Source organism: Arabidopsis lyrata (assembly GCF_000004255.2).
Source record: "Arabidopsis lyrata subsp. lyrata unplaced genomic scaffold ARALYscaffold_6, whole genome shotgun sequence".
Lineage (NCBI taxonomy): Eukaryota > Viridiplantae > Streptophyta > Magnoliopsida > Brassicales > Brassicaceae > Arabidopsis > Arabidopsis lyrata.
This window is the reverse complement of record NW_003302550.1, coordinates 1,177,280-1,198,261: the sequence shown is the minus strand read 5'-3', so window position 1 is coordinate 1,198,261 and position 20,982 is coordinate 1,177,280. Positions and strand designations below refer to the sequence as shown.

The 20,982-nt window shown below is 32.4% G+C and overlaps 4 protein-coding genes and 1 non-coding gene across 8 annotated transcripts; 1 reads left to right on the top strand and 4 right to left on the bottom strand.

The window, feature by feature from the left end:
• Positions 1–133: 133 nt before the first annotated feature.
• On the bottom strand, positions 134–3,350 carry LOC110227775 (putative homeobox-leucine zipper protein ATHB-51). Its single transcript, XM_021023333.1, has 3 exons — positions 2,619–3,350; positions 518–876; positions 134–388 (listed from the first exon to the last, which is right to left on the bottom strand). The coding sequence occupies exons 1-3, from the start codon at positions 2,728–2,730 to the stop codon at positions 221–223; spliced, it is 639 nt and encodes a 212-aa protein (XP_020878992.1). The 5' UTR covers positions 2,731–3,350; the 3' UTR covers positions 134–220.
• A 4,185-nt stretch (positions 3,351–7,535) lies between these two features.
• On the bottom strand, positions 7,536–8,984 carry LOC9307129 (putative homeobox-leucine zipper protein ATHB-51). Its single transcript, XM_021023637.1, has 3 exons — positions 8,867–8,984; positions 7,750–8,108; positions 7,536–7,646 (listed from the first exon to the last, which is right to left on the bottom strand). The coding sequence occupies exons 1-3, from the start codon at positions 8,982–8,984 to the stop codon at positions 7,536–7,538; spliced, it is 588 nt and encodes a 195-aa protein (XP_020879296.1).
• Positions 8,985–12,162: 3,178 nt separating this feature from the next.
• On the bottom strand, positions 12,163–14,123 carry LOC9309182 (putative homeobox-leucine zipper protein ATHB-51). Of its 4 annotated transcripts, none has more exons than XM_021022596.1 (3): positions 13,554–14,121; positions 12,711–13,069; positions 12,163–12,611 (listed from the first exon to the last, which is right to left on the bottom strand). In XM_021022596.1, the coding sequence occupies exons 1-3, from the start codon at positions 13,669–13,671 to the stop codon at positions 12,378–12,380; spliced, it is 711 nt and encodes a 236-aa protein (XP_020878255.1). In that variant the 5' UTR covers positions 13,672–14,121; the 3' UTR covers positions 12,163–12,377. The 4 variants fall into 4 exon arrangements, with proteins under 4 accessions (XP_020878255.1, XP_002871058.1, XP_020878254.1 ...); XM_002871012.2 differs by having other exon boundaries at positions 12,711–13,072; positions 13,554–14,120; XM_021022595.1 differs by having other exon boundaries at positions 12,163–13,069; positions 13,554–14,123.
• Positions 14,124–18,478: 4,355 nt separating this feature from the next.
• On the top strand, positions 18,479–20,490 carry LOC9307128. The gene is made up of 4 exons (XM_021022593.1): positions 18,479–18,685; positions 18,906–19,894; positions 19,977–20,049; positions 20,116–20,490. The coding sequence occupies exons 1-4, from the start codon at positions 18,602–18,604 to the stop codon at positions 20,287–20,289; spliced, it is 1,320 nt and encodes a 439-aa protein (XP_020878252.1). The 5' UTR covers positions 18,479–18,601; the 3' UTR covers positions 20,290–20,490.
• A 64-nt stretch (positions 20,491–20,554) lies between these two features.
• On the bottom strand, positions 20,555–20,627 carry TRNAR-UCU. The gene has a single exon. It is a non-coding gene; the product is annotated as a tRNA-Arg (tRNA).
• Positions 20,628–20,982: the final 355 nt, after the last annotated feature.

The window sequence follows — 20,982 nt, the reverse complement described above, 5'->3', positions numbered from 1 at the left end:
CAGATTCTTGGTATGGAAAGCTATTCAATAAACTAGACCATTTGGTTGCGTCCAAAACATTGTCGAGTTTTGAATTTTGGACACAAGAACGTTCCAACATTTATATTAAAATCGTACAATGAGCAAAAGCTTATCATAGTACTAACATTACTTAAACCTAAAAGTCCAAAGTTTAGAGCTCTATATATGTTAGACTCTTTCTCTCCAAGATCAGCAACAACTACCACGGGTTTGGGGGCTGCGATATCGGTGGCCAGCCAGAAGAAGCAACCATCATCAGACTATTGTATTGATCACCAAGACCGATAGTTTGATCTCCTCCGGCGGTTTGGTTGATGTTCATCATCAAACCCTGATCTCTTAGTATTATAGCTCTCAGCTTCTTCACCTGCATCACAAATCAGTTTTGTGGTGAGGAGGGGTCTCTTTGACAGAATAAAAAAACCTAAAGCGATAAAACAAGAAAACATTGTAGTAAAAAAAAAAGGACCCCATGATTTTATGATAGTGTCTAGACCTCATCTTGTAGCATCTGCTTCTCTCTCCAAATGACATCGTACTCTTGCCTAAGCGAGTCGTATGACTCTTCTAGATGCTTCACCTTCCACCGTGAACGACGGTTCTGGAACCAAACCGCGACCAGACGTGGCTCCAGACCAAGCTCATTCGAAAGCTTCAGCTTCCTCTCTGAATCTAATTTGAAATCTTCTTGAAAACGTAGTTCAAGCGAAGCTATCTGTTCACTCGTTAGCCTCTTTTTCTTCTTTATCATCTCGTTGTTGTTACTCGGACATTGGTACGCATTGATCAACTTGTCTGATTCCGGTACAGTGATAACCGGTCCGGTTTGCGTAACAGCATGCGTATACGAATTTCCTGATATATATATAAAAAGATTAAGAAGAAAGGAATAACAAAAGAAACGACAAAACGCACTACATAAACGAATCTCAACGTTTGAAAAAGTGACGTCCATTTGTTACTTTTAGAAAAACAGAAGAACATCTTCTTTTTTTTCTTTTTGCAATGTGAAACTATATTGCAACAAAAAAAATACAATTTTACAGTAAAATGTAACTGAAGAGATTTGAAAGAATTAATGAAACATAATAATGAACGAAAGAACATCTACTAAGCCTTAACCAAAAAAAAAACATAAGAACATGTATTCCACTTCTCATCAGAAAAGTGTGACGATCCAAGATTTTAGAATGACGTCTAGAAATTAAAAACTATCTCTAAGAAAAATTCATATACCACTAAATAAGTGTGGTAGTATATCTGTATATGAATTAATTGAAATCAAACAATAATGGTATAGGGTTTAAATGATAACGATAAAATCTAGTTGAAGGGTGATCTTTTATTTTTTTTGGTAAAAAGTTGAAAAAAATGATCTTGACGGATAATCTAAGAATGTAAATGGTATAACAAAGAAAATCTGACGAGTTATCTAACAGAATAATTGATTTTTTTTTTTTTTCCTAATTGAATCACTGCTTATATATATAGTAGTAATAATCCACGAAATAGCTAAAAACAACCAGAAAATGAAAAAAAAAAATGGACGGTTTAACGTAGTTAATATATAGGTTGATAAAACAAATTATTTTAAAAGTATTTTCACAATTACTGTGAAAAATCTTTTGGCTAGTAAAAATGGAATTATTACTCTGGGTGACTATTTTTAATACTGAATATTTTGTCCAGATATATACTTTATTTGAAAATTATTTCACAACCTAATTTATACTACATATTCGTCCGTTTTTATTTCCAATAAATTTTGTTTACCAATTTCGTAAATTAAGCTATTGCGCTTGTTTTTACCCGACTCCTTGTAAATGTATAACAAAATAAAAATAGCTATGGTTTAGTACTTTAGTGTTTAATTTTCTACACTATTAATTGAAGATATTGTTTAATCTTGAATTTTCATCAGAAAGTAACGTTTCTAGATAACATATCCCAAGGTTTTTGGAATGCCGCCTAGGCCTAGGGTGCTTCCTCACATAAATCATATACGAGAAAGTATGCGGTTGTATATATATTCCAAATTTGTGATTCTTTTCATCAATTCACAAGAATTTCGAAAACTCATGAAGGGGAAAATAAGGTATATATATGGAATATTCTGTCTGTATTAAATGAACAAAAAAAAAGGTGACATTGTTGTTAATTTGTTACAAAGAATCTCAAAATTGAAGATAACTATCACATAGAAAGAAACTCAAGGTAAGTGAAGCATTTAAACCTAACGGGAGGATGTACTACATTCTCTTCTTTTATTTAAATTTCATGGATTTTTCTAACGTGAATTAAACCAGCACTTACACATCTATATGTTCTTATAAAGAGTTTTTATATATAGTTCATGGATTTGTTAGGGCGAAAACAAAGTTCATGGATTTGTCAACCGTGAAATTAAACCGGCACTTGCAGTGACACATCTATATATGTGCTTCTAATATAAACCTACATTTTGATTAATATGGATTGAAAAACTTACTACATTAGAACAACACCACAAAGAGATAAGATCATGAATAAACCTACGGAACGAAAGCATCTATATTTGTAAATTGATCTGGCATGTATGTGTGCATATGTATGTATACCTGCATAAGGATCATAGTTGAAGCTGTGTAGCCAGTTATTAGACTCCAACCGTGGTGGTGGCATGAAAGCAACTCTCTCGTTTTGTACGTTGCTCGTCTTTGACCATTCCATTTTCTTTCCTTTATTAAGAAGACATGAAAGATGATTCTCAAAGGAAGAAAACTTAATTAGGGTTTCCTACAATGAAGAAACTAAACATAGAAAAGTTAGGGTTTTGTTGGACCATACGAGCGGTAAAGGCGTTTCTTCTACCCACTTTGTCTTTTGGAGGTGTGCAACAATTAAATTGTGAGAGCAAGCAGTAGACAGGAGATTACATATATAAGGAGATATATAAAGACAGAGATCGATGCTGATGTGATGTTTTGTCTCACTTGGACGTCATCATTCATCATCTCCGATCCACAGCATTTACGTAAATTGATATATCTGTTGAATCTAACGGTCAAACTTAGATTTTTATTTTTCTGTTTTTTAATAGTCGTCTCTAACAAATGGTTTAAACGCAAATTAGGGTGTGATTGCGGAGGAGGTTAGTAGAATTTGCAATTGTTAGTGTTATGAAACGATTTATTCGATTGGTATATGATTCAAACAGAGACGTTCGCGAACTAATAATCATGACTGGTTAATTAACATATATGTTAAGTTAAGGGTGTAAAACGCTAATACTATGATGAGTACGTATGAGTTAAATTCTTTGCTCGTGAATTTGTATAAAACCTCTAATATCTGTATATATATATATATATATATGAATATATATTATATAGTACTTTTAAACACATATATAATTAGTAATATTTATTTAAAATAATTATATAGAAAACATAAAATGTGTAATGTCAAAATGTTGTCTATTACAAGTTTGAGCCAACGAAGACTCTTTCGTATTATTTGGAAGCCATGTAAAACTTTTAAATCAGATCGAATTGTTACGAGACTTGGGATTCCAATTTCCAAAACGTTTAAAATAATGGATTGGCAAATTCTGTACAACACACCAATTCTATACTTAAAGAAACGGTCAAAGGATAGAATCATCAAATGGTTAAAGCATAAACTCTCTGTGGGCTTTAACATTTCAATCACATTACTTGACTGATTTGTATATGGAATGTAGTTGAAAAGAAAATTGACGGAACATTGATAAAATTTGAGAGGAAGATTTGTAACATTTATGTAGTTGATAGAGGTTGAGGTATCGACAGTCAAAGTCAAGCTTAAAATAAGAGAAATGGTCCCCTAAGAAAACTCCATCAAAAGTTCAAAACTGACGACATGGTTCCCCCTGTGATATAAACTATATTTGCCATCATTTTTTGCCCCTAAGATTTTTTGTTCTTGTTTTGTCTTATATATATATATATATTATATACAAGCACCATCTAAAATTCACAAAATTTTATATGATAATGCAATAAGGTTTGTCATTATTAGTAAGTCCATAACCATATATATATATATATATGTGTGCAGTAAACTGAAAGGCCAAAAAGCTACGGTAAATATGTATATGTACAGTAACATGAAAAAGCAAAAAGCTAACTTTGAAAGCAACCTTTGCATTTAAAGCTAAGAATCAACACAAATAGCCAAGAAGATCGTATATATATAAATTAACTTTAGTCACTGATCGCAAATTATTTAGACCAACAAAAAAACACCCAAAGAAGTTTAGTATCAGAGGACTTCCAAGTATAAAGCATCAGCAAATCGATACATATTAACGACAAGATTAATTGCGCCTTGTCCAGTTGATAATTAAGACAAAACGTTGTTGCGTTAACGAGATCGTCCTAGTGAAATTGTAGTCAAAATTTGAAAATTGGAAAAGTTGTTTCATCAGAGATTATGAGCTAGTTCCATCTTAGCATCCCAAATTTTACAATTGAATTAAAGCTGCGAAAGAATGCGTTTTTGGTTGATTAAGGATGTTCTTTTAATTTGTAACTTTCTGTTGCGTTTTGAAGATTAGGCTACATAAATACATGATAGATCAAACGATGAATTTTCGTCTCAGAATAATGACTTGTATAACAGAAGCTCTCTGTCTCTATTGGGAGAACCGGAGATAATTGTATAAAATACATTCTTTTATATAAGATGATATTAATCTAAGTTTCCTAATTTAAGATAAATATAAATATAAATAATACTTTAAAGATAAATGTAAATATTCCTAAACTAACTTATGATAATTTTCTAGATCCTTCTCGAGATCTTCATGATTTTCATAATCTCGGTCGATCTCCGGTTCTCCCAATACCCCCCGGCAAGCTCATACGTGGTTACACGTTTGAGATTGGACAAGTCTTCAGAATAACGGCTTTTATACCAGGCCGTCGTGTCATCATCGACGTTTATACCCGATTGAAAGGTTCAAAACGGCTACAATACCTAGCCGTTAGGTCATCGACGTTTATATCCGATCGTAGGGTTCAAAACGGCTACAAAACCCAGCCGTTAGGTCATCGACGTTTATACCCGATCGTAGGGTTCAAAGCGGCTACAAAACCCAGCCGTTAGGTCATCGACGTTTATACCCGATCGTAGGGTTCAAGTAATAAAAATAACACCCGCGATTGCGAGGTTCGGATGTTGCTCGCGATGGCGAGACTAAAAAAAACAACTCACGAGGGCGAGTAGTTTAATCAAAAGGAGAAAGTTAAACTCGCGAGGGCGAGAAAACATCATTGTTCCCGAAACTGGTTTTTTTTTTTCTTTCTTTGCGGAAGCTAACGTAACGGATCCAAAATCCACAAAAAGGATCTTGGCTCTGATACCATGATAAATTGATGAGAGTAAGAACACAAAAGTGTTTAGGAAGAATTATAATAGACTCTCATGAGAATAATTGTATAAAATACATTCTCTTATATAGAGATGAGATTAATCTAAGTTTTCTAATTTAAAATAAATATAAATGTAAATAATACTTTAAAGATAAATGTAAATATTTCTAAACTAACTTATAATAATTTTCTAGATCCTTCTCGATCTTCATGATTTCCATAATCTTGGGCGATCATCTCGATCATCGATTTCGGTCGATCTCCGGTTCTCCCAATAGTCTCGTTTCATTTTTTCCACTTATTGATGAACAAGATCGTTTCAAGTGGTCATCTTCTATACTTATCAAAGCTTGCGATATCGTTTTAATTAGAAGACAAGACAACAACTCAAATCGATTAATTAACTTCTAAACTGATATATATATATATATGGCATTTCAAATGATATATATATACCTAGAAATTTGGATATAAACAGAAATTAGCACTAACGCCGTTTATGAATCCATATCGTTCTTTAACTATCAATTGCTCACCGATCCATCTAACTTTTGTGTACTATATGTTTCCACGTACGATAACAAATCATATAATCTCTATTCCACATATATACATTTCATTTTGAATAGACTATTTGTTCCTTGACTTTTTGATAATAATCTTTCATATAGTAAGAAGTTATGTTTAGAACCAGAAGGTAATTATTGGCTGGTATCATGATTAAAACGACAAATTAACATTTTGATATATATGATATGGTCGTACAAAATGAAAATCCTCATAAGACCTTTTAACAGAGTCCGATGCATGCATTAGACAAAAAGGAAGACAGAACGAAAAACTCAGATATTCAGGATCAGAAGAATCCATTATTATTGTTTTTTTGGAAATATTTAGATATGATATCATTTATTTAGAAGAAATTCATTTTTGATCTCTTTTTATTGTTATCAAAATAATAGAAAAATAATAGAAAAAATTAGTTACCAGAGAAAACTACAAAATTATTTTTGAAATAAGGCAGTCAAATTATACTGGTTTATAAAATAAAATAAAAATTACTGGTTTCAAAATTTTGTTTTTGTTTACACCGATTATCTTTTCGCAGTTTATTTGTTTTCGATTGTGTAGTGAAAGTAGTTGAAAGTCTGTGGATGTCTTTGGTGAAGTATAATAATTTAACATTTTCGTGGATGTCTTCCGAGTAATTACAACAACTATAATTTCATTGGATTTCATTTAATATGCCAATGGCAATAGGTGATAAATTAAATTAATATATATATATATATATATATATATATATATATATATATATCACGTTTGTCTTTTTTAAATCAGAAAACCAGTTTTTTATTCACACTTAGGCCCTCAATGTTTGGTAGTTTTTAATTGGTTTTTAGATTCTAGTTTTTGGATTTTGGTTTTTGATTTTTGTAGTTTTTGATTTTTGGTGTAGATTTTAGTTTTTGGAAAAATTTTGAATGGTAATTTGTTTAGGTTTTAGTTTTTCTACATAGAATAAAGTTTTAGTTTTAAATGAATTGGTAAATGGTAAAAATAGCATATCTAAAATAAAATTAAAAAATTAAAAAAAAATTGACGTAAATTATTTGGAAAAACCCACAAAACTTGGTTTTTGGATTTTGTGAAGAAAAGCCACAATCTCCTAAAATCTGGTTTCCCTAATTTTTAAGAAATCTACTTTTCGTAAAATCATAAATGTGTAATTATTGGATTTTAGCACAATCATAAGCAAAAATACTGCAGTCATTTAAAGGCCTTTATCTTATTTTAACAACAACAACCCAAATAGAAGCCCAAAATTTAGGCCATTAAAGAGTTAAACAAGCAAGCTACTACATTTAGGCAGACTAGAACCAAGCCCACACATTTCACATTGCCCTTAGTTAATTAAGGCGTGTACAATGCATTCGTTCGATTTTTTTTATCAAAAGACAGTAACTGGAACACGTTTGATTGGACGTTCATTTATGTTAAAATCATACAAGCTCCTCGTAGTCCAACGTTACATAAAACTAAAAGATTGTATCTCTCGAAGATCAGCAGTAACGAACTACGACGGAAAAGGCTATGGTGGCCAGCAAGAAGAACCAACCATCATCCGATATCATATCCACCAGTACCGTAAATTTGATTTCCTCCGGCGATTTGGTTGCTGTTCATCATCAAACTCCGATCTCTTAGTATTATAGCTCTCAGCTTGTTCACCTGCATCACAAATCAGTTTTGTGGTGAGGAGGGGTCTCTTTGACATAATCAAAAACTAATTAAGGGGATAAAAAAAAGAAGAGATAATAATAGTAAAGAAGACCTCGTCGTGTAGCATCTGCTTCTCTCTCCAAATGGCATCGTACTCTTGCCTAAGTGAGTCGTATGACTCTTCGAGATGCTTCACCTTCCACCGTGCACGGCGGTTCTGGAACCAAACCGCGACCTGCCGTGGCTCCAGACCTAGCTCCTTCGCTAGCTTCAGCTTCCTCTCGGAATCTAATTTGAAATCCTCTTGAAAACGTAGTTCAAGCGAAGCTAATTGTTCACTCGTTAGCCTCTTATTCTTCTTTATCATTTCATTGTTGTTACTCGGACATTGGTACGCATTGATGATCTTTTCTGATTCCGGTACAGGGATAACCGGTCCAGTTTGCGTATTGGCAGACTTATACGAATTTCCTGCTATTTAAAACAATAAAATATCTTAACAACAACCAAAACAATAAAAAATCAAAAACTTGAGTTCTAAACGACAAAACGTACAACACTGATACTAAAAGACGAAAAAGAATTGCTGAATTAGCTGAACTATCAGTTCAATTGGCTGAAAAAATAAATAGTTGCTGCAGATCTGAACTGGAAAAAGCATCAGTTTAATAACCATCACAACAGCAGATTCCTTGACTTAAGAGTCAAGATAATCAAGTCCCTTAACCTCTCATCAGAAAGGTAATGGTCAATTGGTCATTATTTAACATTTCCCAAGGTTTTTGAAATGCCACAAAGGAATGTTTCAGATAAATCCTATAAGAGAACATTAGAGTTTTTTCAGCCTAAATTTGTGATTCTTTGCATCATTACAAGAAAACACTTGAAAGTGGGAAAATAAGTTTCCTTTTTTCTTGTAAGTTCATGGATTTATTGTGACGAGAAACAAAGTTCATTGATTTGTCTAATGTGAATTAAATCAGTACTTACACATCTTTGTGTGCTTATAAGACTTGGATTTGTTGTGACGAAAACAAAGTTCATTGTTTTGTCAAACGTGAAATTATACCGGCACTTACACATCTACATATGTTATTGTGTTTAATTATACAATATAATAGTATAAACCTACATTTAATAATTGATGAATATCTATGGATTAAAAAACATACACTTGTAAATTTGTTTGGTATATATAATAATATATGTGTGCGTATATATATATATACCTGTGTAAGAATCATAGTTGAAGCTGCGGAGCGAGTTAAAGGAGTTAGACTCCAGCCACGGTGGTGGCATGAAAGCAACTCTCTCGTTTTGTACGTTGCTCGTTGTTGACCATTCCATGTCCTTTATTTCCTTTCATAACAAGATATGAAAGTCGATTAAAAAGGACGAAAACTTAGGGTTTATTAAAACGAAAAAAAATAAAAAATAAATAGAAATTAGGGTTTTGTTGGACCATACGAGCGGTGGAGGCGTTTCTTCTATCCACTTTGTCTTTTGGAGGTGCAACAAACTAGTGTGAGAGCAAGCAGTAAACAGGAGATATAAAGATAAGATCGTGGAGATAGAGATACTGAAGAGAAAGAGAGAGATATGAAATGTGATATTTTGTCTCACTTGCTCGTCATCATTCATCATCTTACGTGGATGTCATCATTCATTTACGTAAGTTTGATATATTAATTTTGTTGAATCTAACGGTCATACTTAGATTTTTTGTTGTTGTTGTCGTCGTCGTAACGGTGAAAAAATGGTCAAAACGCAAGTTAATTAGGGTATGATTGTGGTTGCTAGAATTTGCATATATAAGCGTTAATGAAAAGTTTATACGATTTTTATATTATTGAAGTGGATATATAAGTTTGCAAGAAAACCATGAGTGGTTTAACTTATATTAAGTCAAATTAAATGTGTAAAACGCAAACACAAACGACTATGATCTAACTATTATTAAACTTAAAAAAAAAAAACTTTTAGAAACATTGGACTGGCAAACTCTGTACAACATACAACGCACCAATTATATACTTTTAAAATGGTCATTAGAACCATCAAAAGGTAAAGCATAATGTAGATATACGGATTAATTGTATTAAAAAGCTCGATCTTCTAAACTTGAATCATTTACCATTTACATAAATCTACTTGTGGGCTTTAACATTTTAATCACCACTTAATATATACCGATTACTAAAGACATGGAAATATAAATGTAGTTGAAAAGAAAATTGACCGATCACTGAAAAAATTTTGGATGAAGATTTGTAGTTTCATGTAATTAATATAGGTGGGGGTATCAATAGTCAAAGTCAAGCTTAAAATAAGTGAACTGGTCCCAAAACTGACAACATGGTTCCCCCATCTATTGGGTATTATAGAAATATGCTTCCATTTCTTTTGCCCTAAAATTTTCTTGTTCTTGTTTTGTCTTATATATATTCAGCATCTAAAAATTCCTAAAATTTATATAGTAATGCAATAAGGTTTGTCACTATTGGTAAGTCCACAAACCACATGTATGTGCAGTAATCTGAAAGGCCAAAAGGTACGATAAAAGATGTATATGTGCAGTAACATGAAAAAGCAAAAAGCTTACTTTGAAAGCAACCTGTGCAAGCTAAGAATCCACACAAATAGCCAAGTAGATCATTTATATAAAGAGTGTAACCAATAAAAAGAAGTATTTGTAAATTAATATTTAGTAATGGAATCAAATTAGACCCCAAAAAAAATAGAATAATTTTGAAAACTAAGTATATATCAAAGGACTTCCAAATATAAGTACCAACAAATCGATAAATCAAAAGAAAGATTAACTGCGCTTTCTCGAGCTGATAAGAAAACGAGCCTCCTATTGAATTTGTAAAAGCCTTACGAAATAACAATATAATATATGAGGGACTTGTCTAAAATGTGTGTGATCTTGAATTTTGTTAGGAGATTTTTGGTTCATCGATCGGAGATTGTGAGCTGGGCACACTTTATGGTTCCATTTCAGATATTCATCCCAAAATTTACAATTTATTAAGGCTCATAGTCATAGCTGTGTAAGAGGAAGTTTTGGTTGATAAATTTAGGAGAGTAAAGGAATCTTTCTATATGTTAAAATTGTATAAAAATGTATAGCTTTTGAAAGAGATGAGACATCACAATCTTGATAGCGCTTTTTTTGTATCTGTGTTTGATAAATATTAGTGGCTTTGATGACTTAATAGTGCATACGATAATTTTGATAACAACTTTATATAGGATTAATATATATTTGGCAACCTTCAATAAATTAAAGTCTTTGCTATGGACCAAAAAAAAAAAAACGAAATCCCTATTCCACATCAAATTTTGATTTGAATAGATTATTTGTTCTTTAGGGCTCTTAATTTTCTGATTTTTATGTTTTCATGAAGAAAGGTATTAATCAAATTATATGTTAAAACCATAAGGTACTTGGATGGACGTATTTCACAGAATGAGCCTACATATGAAACGACAAAAAAAAATAAAAATATGATAGGGTCAAAGAAAGTAATTGCAACCTCATAAACTTCTAACAGAGTCTGATGCATCCGACAAAAAGAAAGGCATAAGTAAAAAGTCAGAAATTTTAGATGAAGAGAATCAATCCGATCAGGACAATCCATCCGTTGTTATTGTTTTTTTTGGAACTTTTCAGAAATAGTTTCATTACTTTAGAAGAAATTCGGATACCCTAGAGTCTAGAGATTGTGAATACAAGTACGGCTACGAGCCTATGTCTACTGGAAATTTAGTTGGTTTGTAAAATTGGTTCAGAATTTGATTTGCTCATATTTTTTTGAGTGGCCCATTACAAGTTAGACATCTTACAAAAGTTTGGGCTCAGGTTCACTGACTAGGCCCAAACTAGCAACGATGGGTCCAAATAAAAACTATAGAGTGGCAGCCTCGTAATACTTCTGATCACTTAAGGGCTTTTGCGTCTGATGATTTATCAATCAGAGACGATTATTGAAATACGTACGTTTGATCGTACTACGGTACTACCGCTCTAAGGCCAAATTGTTTTTTGATGTCTAACTCGAATTGTAAAATTCTTTATAACAACTAATTAATAAAGCCTTCTTCAAAGCTTACCTGGACACAGTCATGTACATATAAAGATTAGCTATTTACCATTAGATGACACAAATCTATAAAAGTAGTATGGTTCGATTTTCATTTAGCTGGTGTCTAAATTATTGATGAACACTTGCATGTTGTCCTTTGACTTTGCAATCTTTCATATATTCATTCCATAATATCACTATTTGATGTGCAGTGAAATTAATTAGGAATGTGTTGCAGCCAAGCAACACAGAACACACAAAGCCTAGGGAACTTTTTGTGTCAAGAGGTCTCCAGTTCGGTGAAGCCGTGAAGGGAAGCGGAAAAATGCTAAGCATCAGTGTCTACTTTTGTAAAAATCTCTTTTACCCTCTTCCTTTTTGTTCAGTTTACAGCTAGTTTTGTTTCGGACATTCGCCGGTTGTGAGTGTTCATAGTATAGTTTTTCAACAAACTAACAGACTCAACAAATTTCAGATTCAATCTCGCATCCAAGAACGTACCATTTTATGTCTTAAGATCGTACAATGAGAGAAAGCTGTCTTAGTCTAACACTACTTAAAGTCCTAGTCTAAAGCTCTATTTGACACACACACTCTCTCTCTCTCTCTCTTTCTCCTTCTCTTTCCCTCTCTCTGGGATCAGCAACATCTATCACGGGTAAGACAGCCAGCCAGAAGAAGCAACCAGCATCGGATTGTTGTATTGACCGTAAACTTGATTTCCTCCGGTGATTTGATTTGTGTTCAGATTCTCTGTTCTTGGATGAGCTACTACCACCGATGAAACCTCCGTGGTGTCTTCCTCACCGGAAACTTTGATGGTCCCGGCCGAGATTTGCTTCTTGATCAATCCCTGGTCTCTTAGTATAGCTCTCAGCTTCTTCACCTGCACCAACAATCCAATTTTGTAAGGGGGCAATCTGATAGAATCAAGACTTAAGGGATAAAACAAGAAAGGATATATATATAATAAGATCACACAGACCTCTTCGTGTAACATTTGTTTCTCCCTGAAAACGACGTCGTACTCTTGTCTAAGCGAGTCGTACAACTGCTCGAGCTGCTTCGCCTTCCACCGTGCACGGCGGTTTTGGAACCAAACCGCTATCTGACGTGGCTGCAGACCGAGCTCTTGCGACAGCTTCACCTTCCTGTCTGAATCTAATTTGATATCTTCTTGAAAACTCCGTTCAAGTGAAGCTAATTGTCCACTCGTTAGTCTCTTCTTCTTTATCATCTCGTTGTTGTTGTTGTTCGGAAATCGGTACGCATTCATGATCTTTTCTGATTCCGGTACAGAGATAACCGGTCCGGTTTGCGTATCGCCAGGCGTGTATGAATTTCCTGCTGTAAAACATTAAGGAAATATTTTTTAAAAAAATAGATGCACACAACAATAATAATTATACAAAAAAAAAAATCCTTCGGTAAGTAAACCATTTTCTTAGAGTGAACTATACCATAAACGAATCTCAACTTTTCAAAAGTGACGTTTTAACTTTTTGCATTTGGATGGATCCCAAGATATTTTTTTGTAGGATCCCAAGAAAAGTAAGAAACTTAATTTATAGATATTCTAGATTGAAGATGAAAAAAATCTTAGCTTCTCATCAGAAAAGTAACGTTTTAGGAATGCAATATTTGTAATTCTTTTCATCATTCACGGAAAAAACACTACTTGAGATTTTTTGCAAGTGGGATTACTAGGTTTTTAAAGTTCATGGATTCGTCAAATATGGAATTAAACCGGCACTTAACACATGTAACTGTAAAAAAAAAAAAAAAGCGTCTACATATGTAGATTTGGTACGATGATGTGTGAATATACCTGCGTAAGGATCAAAGTTGAAGCTGTGGAGCGAGTTAAAGGAACTAGACTCCGGCCATGGCGGTGGCATGAAAGCAACTCTCACGTTTTCTACGTTGCTATTCGTTGACCACTCCATCTCCTTTCTTTCTTTTGTTGTTCTTATGAATATCTTAATACATATAAGAAGACATGAGAGATGGTCTAAAAGGAAGAAAGATATAGGATCTAATATAATGGATAAAAGAAAGAAAAGAAAATTAGGGTTTTATTGGACCACAAGGGAAGGGGTAAGAGAGGCGTGACAAGAAGTTTCTTCTTCTATATGCTTTGTCTTTTGGAGGTGCAACAAAGTGTGAGAGCACGCAGTGTTCGAAACAATACATATATAAATAGGGATATGTATCTAGAGGGAGATATATAGAGGTAGTGATAGAGACAGAGTGAAATTGTCTGTGTTGTGTGAGGTTTTTTCACCTAATAAGGGAGCAACCCAACAGTACCTTTTGTTTTGGAATTTAAAGATTGAAAAGGAAAGTGTGATATAATTTTGTCTCATTTGCACATCATCAATCATCATCCACCATCTTTCTAACATTAATATAGGTTGATATATTTTGTTGTATCCAAGGGTCAAACTTGGAATATTTTATTTATTTTCTGGAAAAAAAAATTTTGTGTTAAGATTTATAAGAAATTAAATGTACTATCATGACACAATCTACTTGTTTATGTCAAGATTATCGTTGCGCTATACTTTGGATTTTTTTTTGGATAAACATACAAAATGTAATAATCTATATTGTTACAAAGTTTGCAAGATGATGTGAATTACCAAGACAACCAACCAAGACGATATTAAAAATATTGGACCGGAGGCCATGTGCATATTTTAGATTTAAATAAAATTGATTTTGTTACAAAGTTTGAGGATTCATATTTTTATTTAAAAAACAAACAATCATGAGCCGTGTGAATGCGCCAAATATTCCTTTTGAAATCTAGTGTAAAGCCAATAAATGGTAAATCAAAATCTGTATGGATTAATTATACTTGACGGAATTTCTAAACTTGGAACTTTTTAACATTTACATAAATCTACTTGTGGGCTTTAACATTTAAACCACCGTCTTAATTGACTGAATTTTATAGACATGGAAACATAAATGTAGTTGAAAAGAAAATTGATGAGATTTATATATAAATATTTTGTAATTTGGTGTAGTAATATAGGTGGGGGGTACGTGTTTGTCAAAGTTAAGCTTAAATAAGTGAAAGAGAAAGAGTGAAACGAAATTAATGGTCCCCAAAAACTCCAATAAAACTGACAATGTGGTTCCCCCCTTCTTTGGTTATGCCTTCATTCTTGGTCCTAAGATTTTCAGTTATTGTTTTGTCTTATATATACACCATCTAAATCTACTTATATATTTTTTTTTTGACATCTCTAAATCTACTTATATATATGTGAAAATTAATGTGCAAAAGGTTTGGCACTAGTGGCAAGTCCATACCAATGTATATGAGCAGTAACCTGTATAGAGTGTGTATAGGGTGAGGCCATAAGCTACCTTTGAAAGCTAGGAATCAACACAGAGAGCTAAGTAGATTATCTATACATAAAGAGTCTGATATGACCAATAAAAGCCAAAGCAAAGAAGAAGTTTGAAAACTAAGTCTCATTGTCCTCATCTACTGTGTACTCTTTACCCCCACATTCTTTTATTAACTTGCAGTTCTACACACAATCTCTCTCCCTCCCTCTCTCTCTCATATTCAATTGCTACTTAACAAATTGTTGATGTGTAAATAGTGTAAGAGATAGAGAGAGAAGGATAGAGAGGGAAGGAAAGGAATCTTTTTCTATGTTAAAAGTAGATAGGGTTTGAACTGATTGATGATAAGTAATGAGATTTAAAACTAACGACAGTGTATAAGAAAAAAGAGAAGCTTTTAAGCCTAAACACTTGAAAGAGATGAGACATCACAATTTTCATAGTGTCTGATTTTTTTTTATTTTTTTAAGAAATTTTAGTGGGTTTCTTCGATGATTGCATTCATTGCAAAGGATCCGTTTGATAACAACATTTCATACTCTCTTAAGAAATATATATATATATATATATATATATATATATATATATATATATATATATATTATTTAAATTTCACAATTTTAGCTAAGAGCCTACGTAAAAAGTCTTTGATATGGACCAAAAATAACGTGTTTCTATATGTTTTCGTGTTCTTACGCGGATATATGGGGTTTCCTTGTGTGGGTTAAATGAGAAATAATTAAGACCGATTTGTGCTCCATTTTTTTTTTCTTACTTATTCGTTTTGTCCTAATTAATTACTCGTTAATTTTATGAGATGATCGCCACTAACCCTTTCAACTTTCTGTGTATTTATACATTCACATATGAAAACATATAATGTAATTTCTATTCATAATTTCATATACATCTTTATTAGAATAGAGTGATGAAACTTTAGGGTTGTTAACTTTTCCATATAGTAGATAATGTTAAGTACCAGAAGGCAATTAATTGGGTTCATAATAAATGATTCCACAGAATAAATTAAATTAAAAGCTTTTTTAAAAAATTGTAAAAAAAAATGAAAAGCCTTTTGACAACAATAACAAGAATAATAATAAGTAAAAAGGAGTATTGTTAATGTTAATACTGTCAACGAAATTATATAATATCCGAATAAAAACTTTTAACAGAAATCTCATGCATGCATTAGAAAAAAAGAGAGAGAGATCTAGACAGAATTAAAAAATTCAAATATTGAGGAGATTCTAGTACAGCTAACAACTAAATTCATTTGTTATTGTTCTTTGAGAATCGAGACTTTCCACAAATAATTTTCATTAGTTTAAATTTTATATGTACGACAAAAACAACTAAAAATTAAAAAGATGATTAATTTCATCTAGTAGTATATGTTAGACATATAGATCCATCAGTTACTAAGATCGGTAATCAAGAAAAAGGTCCCCCCCTTCTTGGAGGAGCTAAACTTTATGATGACAAAAAAAGAAGTAAGAACTTATATAACAATTGAATTTATTATAAAATTGCTTAATGTGAATTACACTTTTACTTTTTTTTTTTGTTTAATGGGTTTTGTTGTACTCCCTCCGTTCTTTTATAAGTGATGTTTAAAGAGAATGCACATCGATTAAAAAATCATTTAATTTTTGTTTATTTATAAACTAAAGCATCATTTATTATCTAATCAACCAATAAGAAAACAATCTAAAGAATATAAATAGTCAAAACCAATTAAAAAGTAATTAATTTTGTATCGAAAACTGAAAACATTATCTATTTAAGAACAAAATTAAAAGCTTAAGAGCATGTGCAGTGCACAGTTCTCACATGGGTTCTCACCAATAAAAAATTAAAAAGTAATAAAAAGTGGGAGAGAGAAACGAGAATCGATTCTCATCTGAGAACATTTGAGAACTCTTTGAGAGACTACTTTTACACTTGTCAGCATATAATTGGTTTTCAATTTTTATTATTATTTAAAATTAAAATAAATAACTAAATTAAATCATATGTATTAGAATAATATATTTGAGAGACTTTCAAAGTATCTCTGCACTGCACATGCTCTAAAACATCACTTATTAAAGAGCGGAAGGAACATTAAACTAATTACGACCCTCACATAGATAAATGGGATAGTAAGATTTCTTACACCATCATTAAATAAGGCTAGAACTGAAAAGGTCAAAATAATATTTTGAAGAAGGCTAAAGATGAATATAACAGTGAAGGTACAGTGCCTCTTTCTCTCTATTAGTTTCAATTTGTAAATACTTAGTAATTAAATCCCGCCGTTAAAGTCAGACACTAATTTAAGACCATATTTATAACATACATTGTACAAAATTTTAATTTTTTGCTATGCAAATTTATTGTGTGTAGAAATTTCACCAGACATATTTAGTAACAAAAAAGGTAAACACATGCTCCATAAGACTAACCCATTTATACATTGCAAGTTTATTAGTTATTACTAACAAAGTCACCAATATTTACAAATTTAGTTACCGAAATTTAGTTTATTCGTTGGAGAATTGTGGAATTAAAATGGTAATGAAGAACGTTAGGAAGGTATTTACTAGTATGCTGACAGATTTTGTAGAATAACTATATGAATCTTTGCAGCCTTCGGGGCATTTGATAAATTGGAACGATACATATAAAAGAAAAAAAAATCCATATGAATTTTAAATAAAATAAAATATAAATTATAAATATAAACTGATTGATTAGATTATAACACATCAAATATTTAAATTTTATAATTTGTGTAAAAAGTTCCATTTATTATGTCTAAATATATATTTAGATACAGATACATAAACAACTCAAAAAATAAATGTCTTACCCAACCTCAGTCTAAACAAGGACAAACAATATTACAGCTACATATCAACATCTTTTAATTTCACTTCTTACAAATCACGTAGATCAGATTTACTATATCAACTAAACTCTGGTTTTTTTCCCTATATCTAACTAGTTTCATGATTTAAACAATTAAATATATATTTGTTATTTTTAATCTCATTATAGTATTTATGTGATGCATATCATCCAACATAGTATATATACTACATGTGTGTGTTTTACGCGTCAAAATATGTGTGATTAAATTTCAAGAATTAAAGCCAACTAAAAATAATCATTTAAGAATGTAAGACTTTTATTTTGATTAATTAAGATTTATATAATGATTACACTATTGTAATTTTTGTTAATAAATATTTAAAAAATTCACAAATAAAAAAAATTAAAATATACTTTTGATTTTCTGATATACATAAAAATATGGTTTGTCTGTGTAAATATAATTAATTAAAAGGTGACTTAACTTCTATATTTGCTAAATTTATCACATAAAAACTCTTCTTTTTTTTTTTTTTTGGGTTTATTCGTCCATCTTCCTCAGTACGCTTCTCGCTTCAAATTGAGAAGACACTCTTCACTGTTCATAACGTCCCCATTGTTGAACTCGAGACTGATGATTGAGAGAAACTGTAGAAGATGAAGATGAGAACCAAATCGATTCTGGTTAGGTCTTCGCGCAAATCTCTCGATCCTTCTAATCCATCCCTCGCTCCGCTTCCGGTAACCCTATTTCTTCCCGTCGTCTCTGTTTGATTATCGGAAAATTAGAGCTTATAATTTCCTGATTTTGGTTTTGATTTTGACTCGTATGTTATAATCAAAGCTAGTTTTGGATTGTATTTGTGTGATTGTGGAGGTTGAATTTTGAATTTGGAACTCGCGAATTAGAAACTGTTAGGTTGATGTATTTGTGAGTAATTTTCATTATTTCCTCTCACAGGATGATGAAGCTAATGAAAACTTTTGCTCTGGAGTGATCAGCAACACACAATATGATACGGATGTTGAGATTGTTCCTGATACTTTTGATGAAAGAGATGTGCCACATAAGAAGCGTCATTGTCTTGGGACCAGTGTGACTACTGATAGAGGAGGATCGGTAGAGCCGCTGCTGGACTTAGATGCTTGTATTGTATGTGAAGTTTCAGACGAGCGGGTATCCCGTTGTTGCGGGGTTGACTGTCTTCTTTCGTTTCACGGGGAGTGTTTGTATGCTGAGTTGGGTAGTAGTAGTAGCGAGGATGTTGCAAATCCATTTTGTCCTTATTGCTGGCTCAAGATAGTTGCTCTGAAATCCAAAACATTGAGAGAAAAGACTGTTGAGGCAGAGAAGGCGGTCTTCAAGTATCTAGATAAAGAGATGAAAAGCAGGAATGGGGATACTACCTTGTCTGGTGATGCAATTGGAAACCAAGAGCAGAGTACAAACAAAGGTGATAATTCAAGAGGTGAGAACATGCTATTAATTGAGGAAATTGATCAACCAGGAGAGGATAAAGGGAAAGTTGGTACTGATAAAGTGATCGACGAAGTTGGAGCATCAGAGGACGAAGAGAGGGTAGCTACAGAAAACTTTCAAGACGCTGAAGATGATGACAAGGATGATGAAACAGCTAAAGATCAAAGTACAAGAATCCTGAATACAGGTGCAGGGAAAAAGGGAGATGTTTCTTCGTTTTTGTCTATGCAAGAATCGTTTTCAGCAAAAGAACACGACCATGTCCAACAGAGTGAGGTGCGAAGAAGAAGAAGACGGATAGAACTGAACACTATTGATAGTGAAATCTCATCAAAGGGTTCAAGTAATGAAAGAAATGGAGAAGATGTAACTGAGCAGATAACTTCATCGGCTCAAGTAACCTCCCCGTCAGGGAAAATGAAGAACCAGCAGGCAACAACCAATGTTGCGGCTAAGTCAAAGACAGTGAGGTTGTTACTTTTTCTTCATTCACTGGAACATCAAGAGTTCATTTCCACATTAAATTTAGAAAGTTACCTCATGGATTTGCAGGGACATTTCTTTCTTTATGAAGGATCAGAGAAGGAGGCTACTTTGGACGTACAAAGAAGAAGAGATGCTAAAGGTATAGCTGTACTTTCTTCATGAATTGGATAAGAATTTTTGTTGATATATGTGCTGGTTGGTTCAGGTGGGGGTGGAGAAGTTTGCAGCAGATGCAAAGAAGAACATGCCATGGAGGAAAATTCTGGAAATGGGAGAGAAGGTGTTCCACGAAACACGTACACCAGCTGATCTCAAGGACAAATGGAGAAACATGCTCGGCGCAAGAGTAGGACCAAAAACGAACAAGGCAGCACACTAAATCCTTACTGCTATGTAATCAATAGTTAGTGTGACTCATTTTGGAGATGAAGCCATACTTGGTGAAGTAATGTGGGAGTTGAGCTGTATAATAGACAAAAATTCCTCCTTTACAAGAACTGGCTTCTACTATTTTGTGCATCTTTAGATTTTCAGTGTATATGGTTCGAAAAGTTCGGACGTGTAGGTGTTTTAAGAAAAACAAAAATCTGAAAAAAAACGGATCCAAACAGAAAAGAAAAACAAAAACAAAAAAGGAAAAAGGACACACCCGGTGGGACTCGAACCCACAATCGTTTGATTAGAAGTCAAACGCCTTATCCATTAGGCCACGGGTGCTTTGTTGGTAAATTGAATAAATTAAAAGTTATAAACAAAACATAAAATTTTGTTCGCTTTTAATGATGATTTGATGAAACTGCTTGCTCAACACTTTCAACATTTTGATTTTTATGTGTAGTAAAAATATAAAGCATTAATTTTTTTTTAGTATATCAAATCTTTTTCAAAAAATCGTTCCACTACATTTTATATTAAAAATTATGAATTTATTAATTTAATTGTATTAATGTTTGATTTAAATTGCAATGGATTTTAAATTTTTTGTTTGAATTTCAAGAAGACTTACCATGTTTATTTGTGTAAAAATTGTTTGTGGCCTCCAAACGTATAGGAACGGTAGTAATTAGTAAAC

Bases quoted from the DNA above. Each gene is read 5' to 3' on its own strand.
- LOC110227775 (XM_021023333.1), bottom strand. From the start codon at position 2,730: ATGGAATGGTCAAAGACGAGCAACGTACAAAACGAGAGAGTTGCTTTC. The intron at 877-2,618 runs GTATACATACAT...TATATATATCAG, and splicing joins CAACTATGATCCTTATGCAG to GAAATTCGTATACGCATGCT. The intron at 389-517 runs GTCTAGACACTA...TTTGTGATGCAG, and splicing joins AGCAGATGCTACAAGATGAG to GTGAAGAAGCTGAGAGCTAT.
- LOC9307129 (XM_021023637.1), bottom strand. From the start codon at position 8,984: ATGGAATGGTCAACAACGAGCAACGTACAAAACGAGAGAGTTGCTTTC. The intron at 8,109-8,866 runs GTATATATATAT...TTTAAATAGCAG, and splicing joins CAACTATGATTCTTACACAG to GAAATTCGTATAAGTCTGCC. The intron at 7,647-7,749 runs GTCTTCTTTACT...TTTGTGATGCAG, and splicing joins AGCAGATGCTACACGACGAG to GTGAACAAGCTGAGAGCTAT.
- LOC9309182 (XM_021022594.1), bottom strand. From the start codon at position 13,671: ATGGAGTGGTCAACGAATAGCAACGTAGAAAACGTGAGAGTTGCTTTC. The intron at 13,073-13,553 runs GTATATTCACAC...AATGTTTTACAG, and splicing joins CAACTTTGATCCTTACGCAG to CAGGAAATTCATACACGCCT.
- LOC9307128 (XM_021022593.1), top strand. From the start codon at position 18,602: ATGAAGATGAGAACCAAATCGATTCTGGTTAGGTCTTCGCGCAAATCT. The intron at 18,686-18,905 runs GTAACCCTATTT...TTCCTCTCACAG, and splicing joins CATCCCTCGCTCCGCTTCCG to GATGATGAAGCTAATGAAAA. The intron at 19,895-19,976 runs GTTGTTACTTTT...ATGGATTTGCAG, and splicing joins GCTAAGTCAAAGACAGTGAG to GGACATTTCTTTCTTTATGA.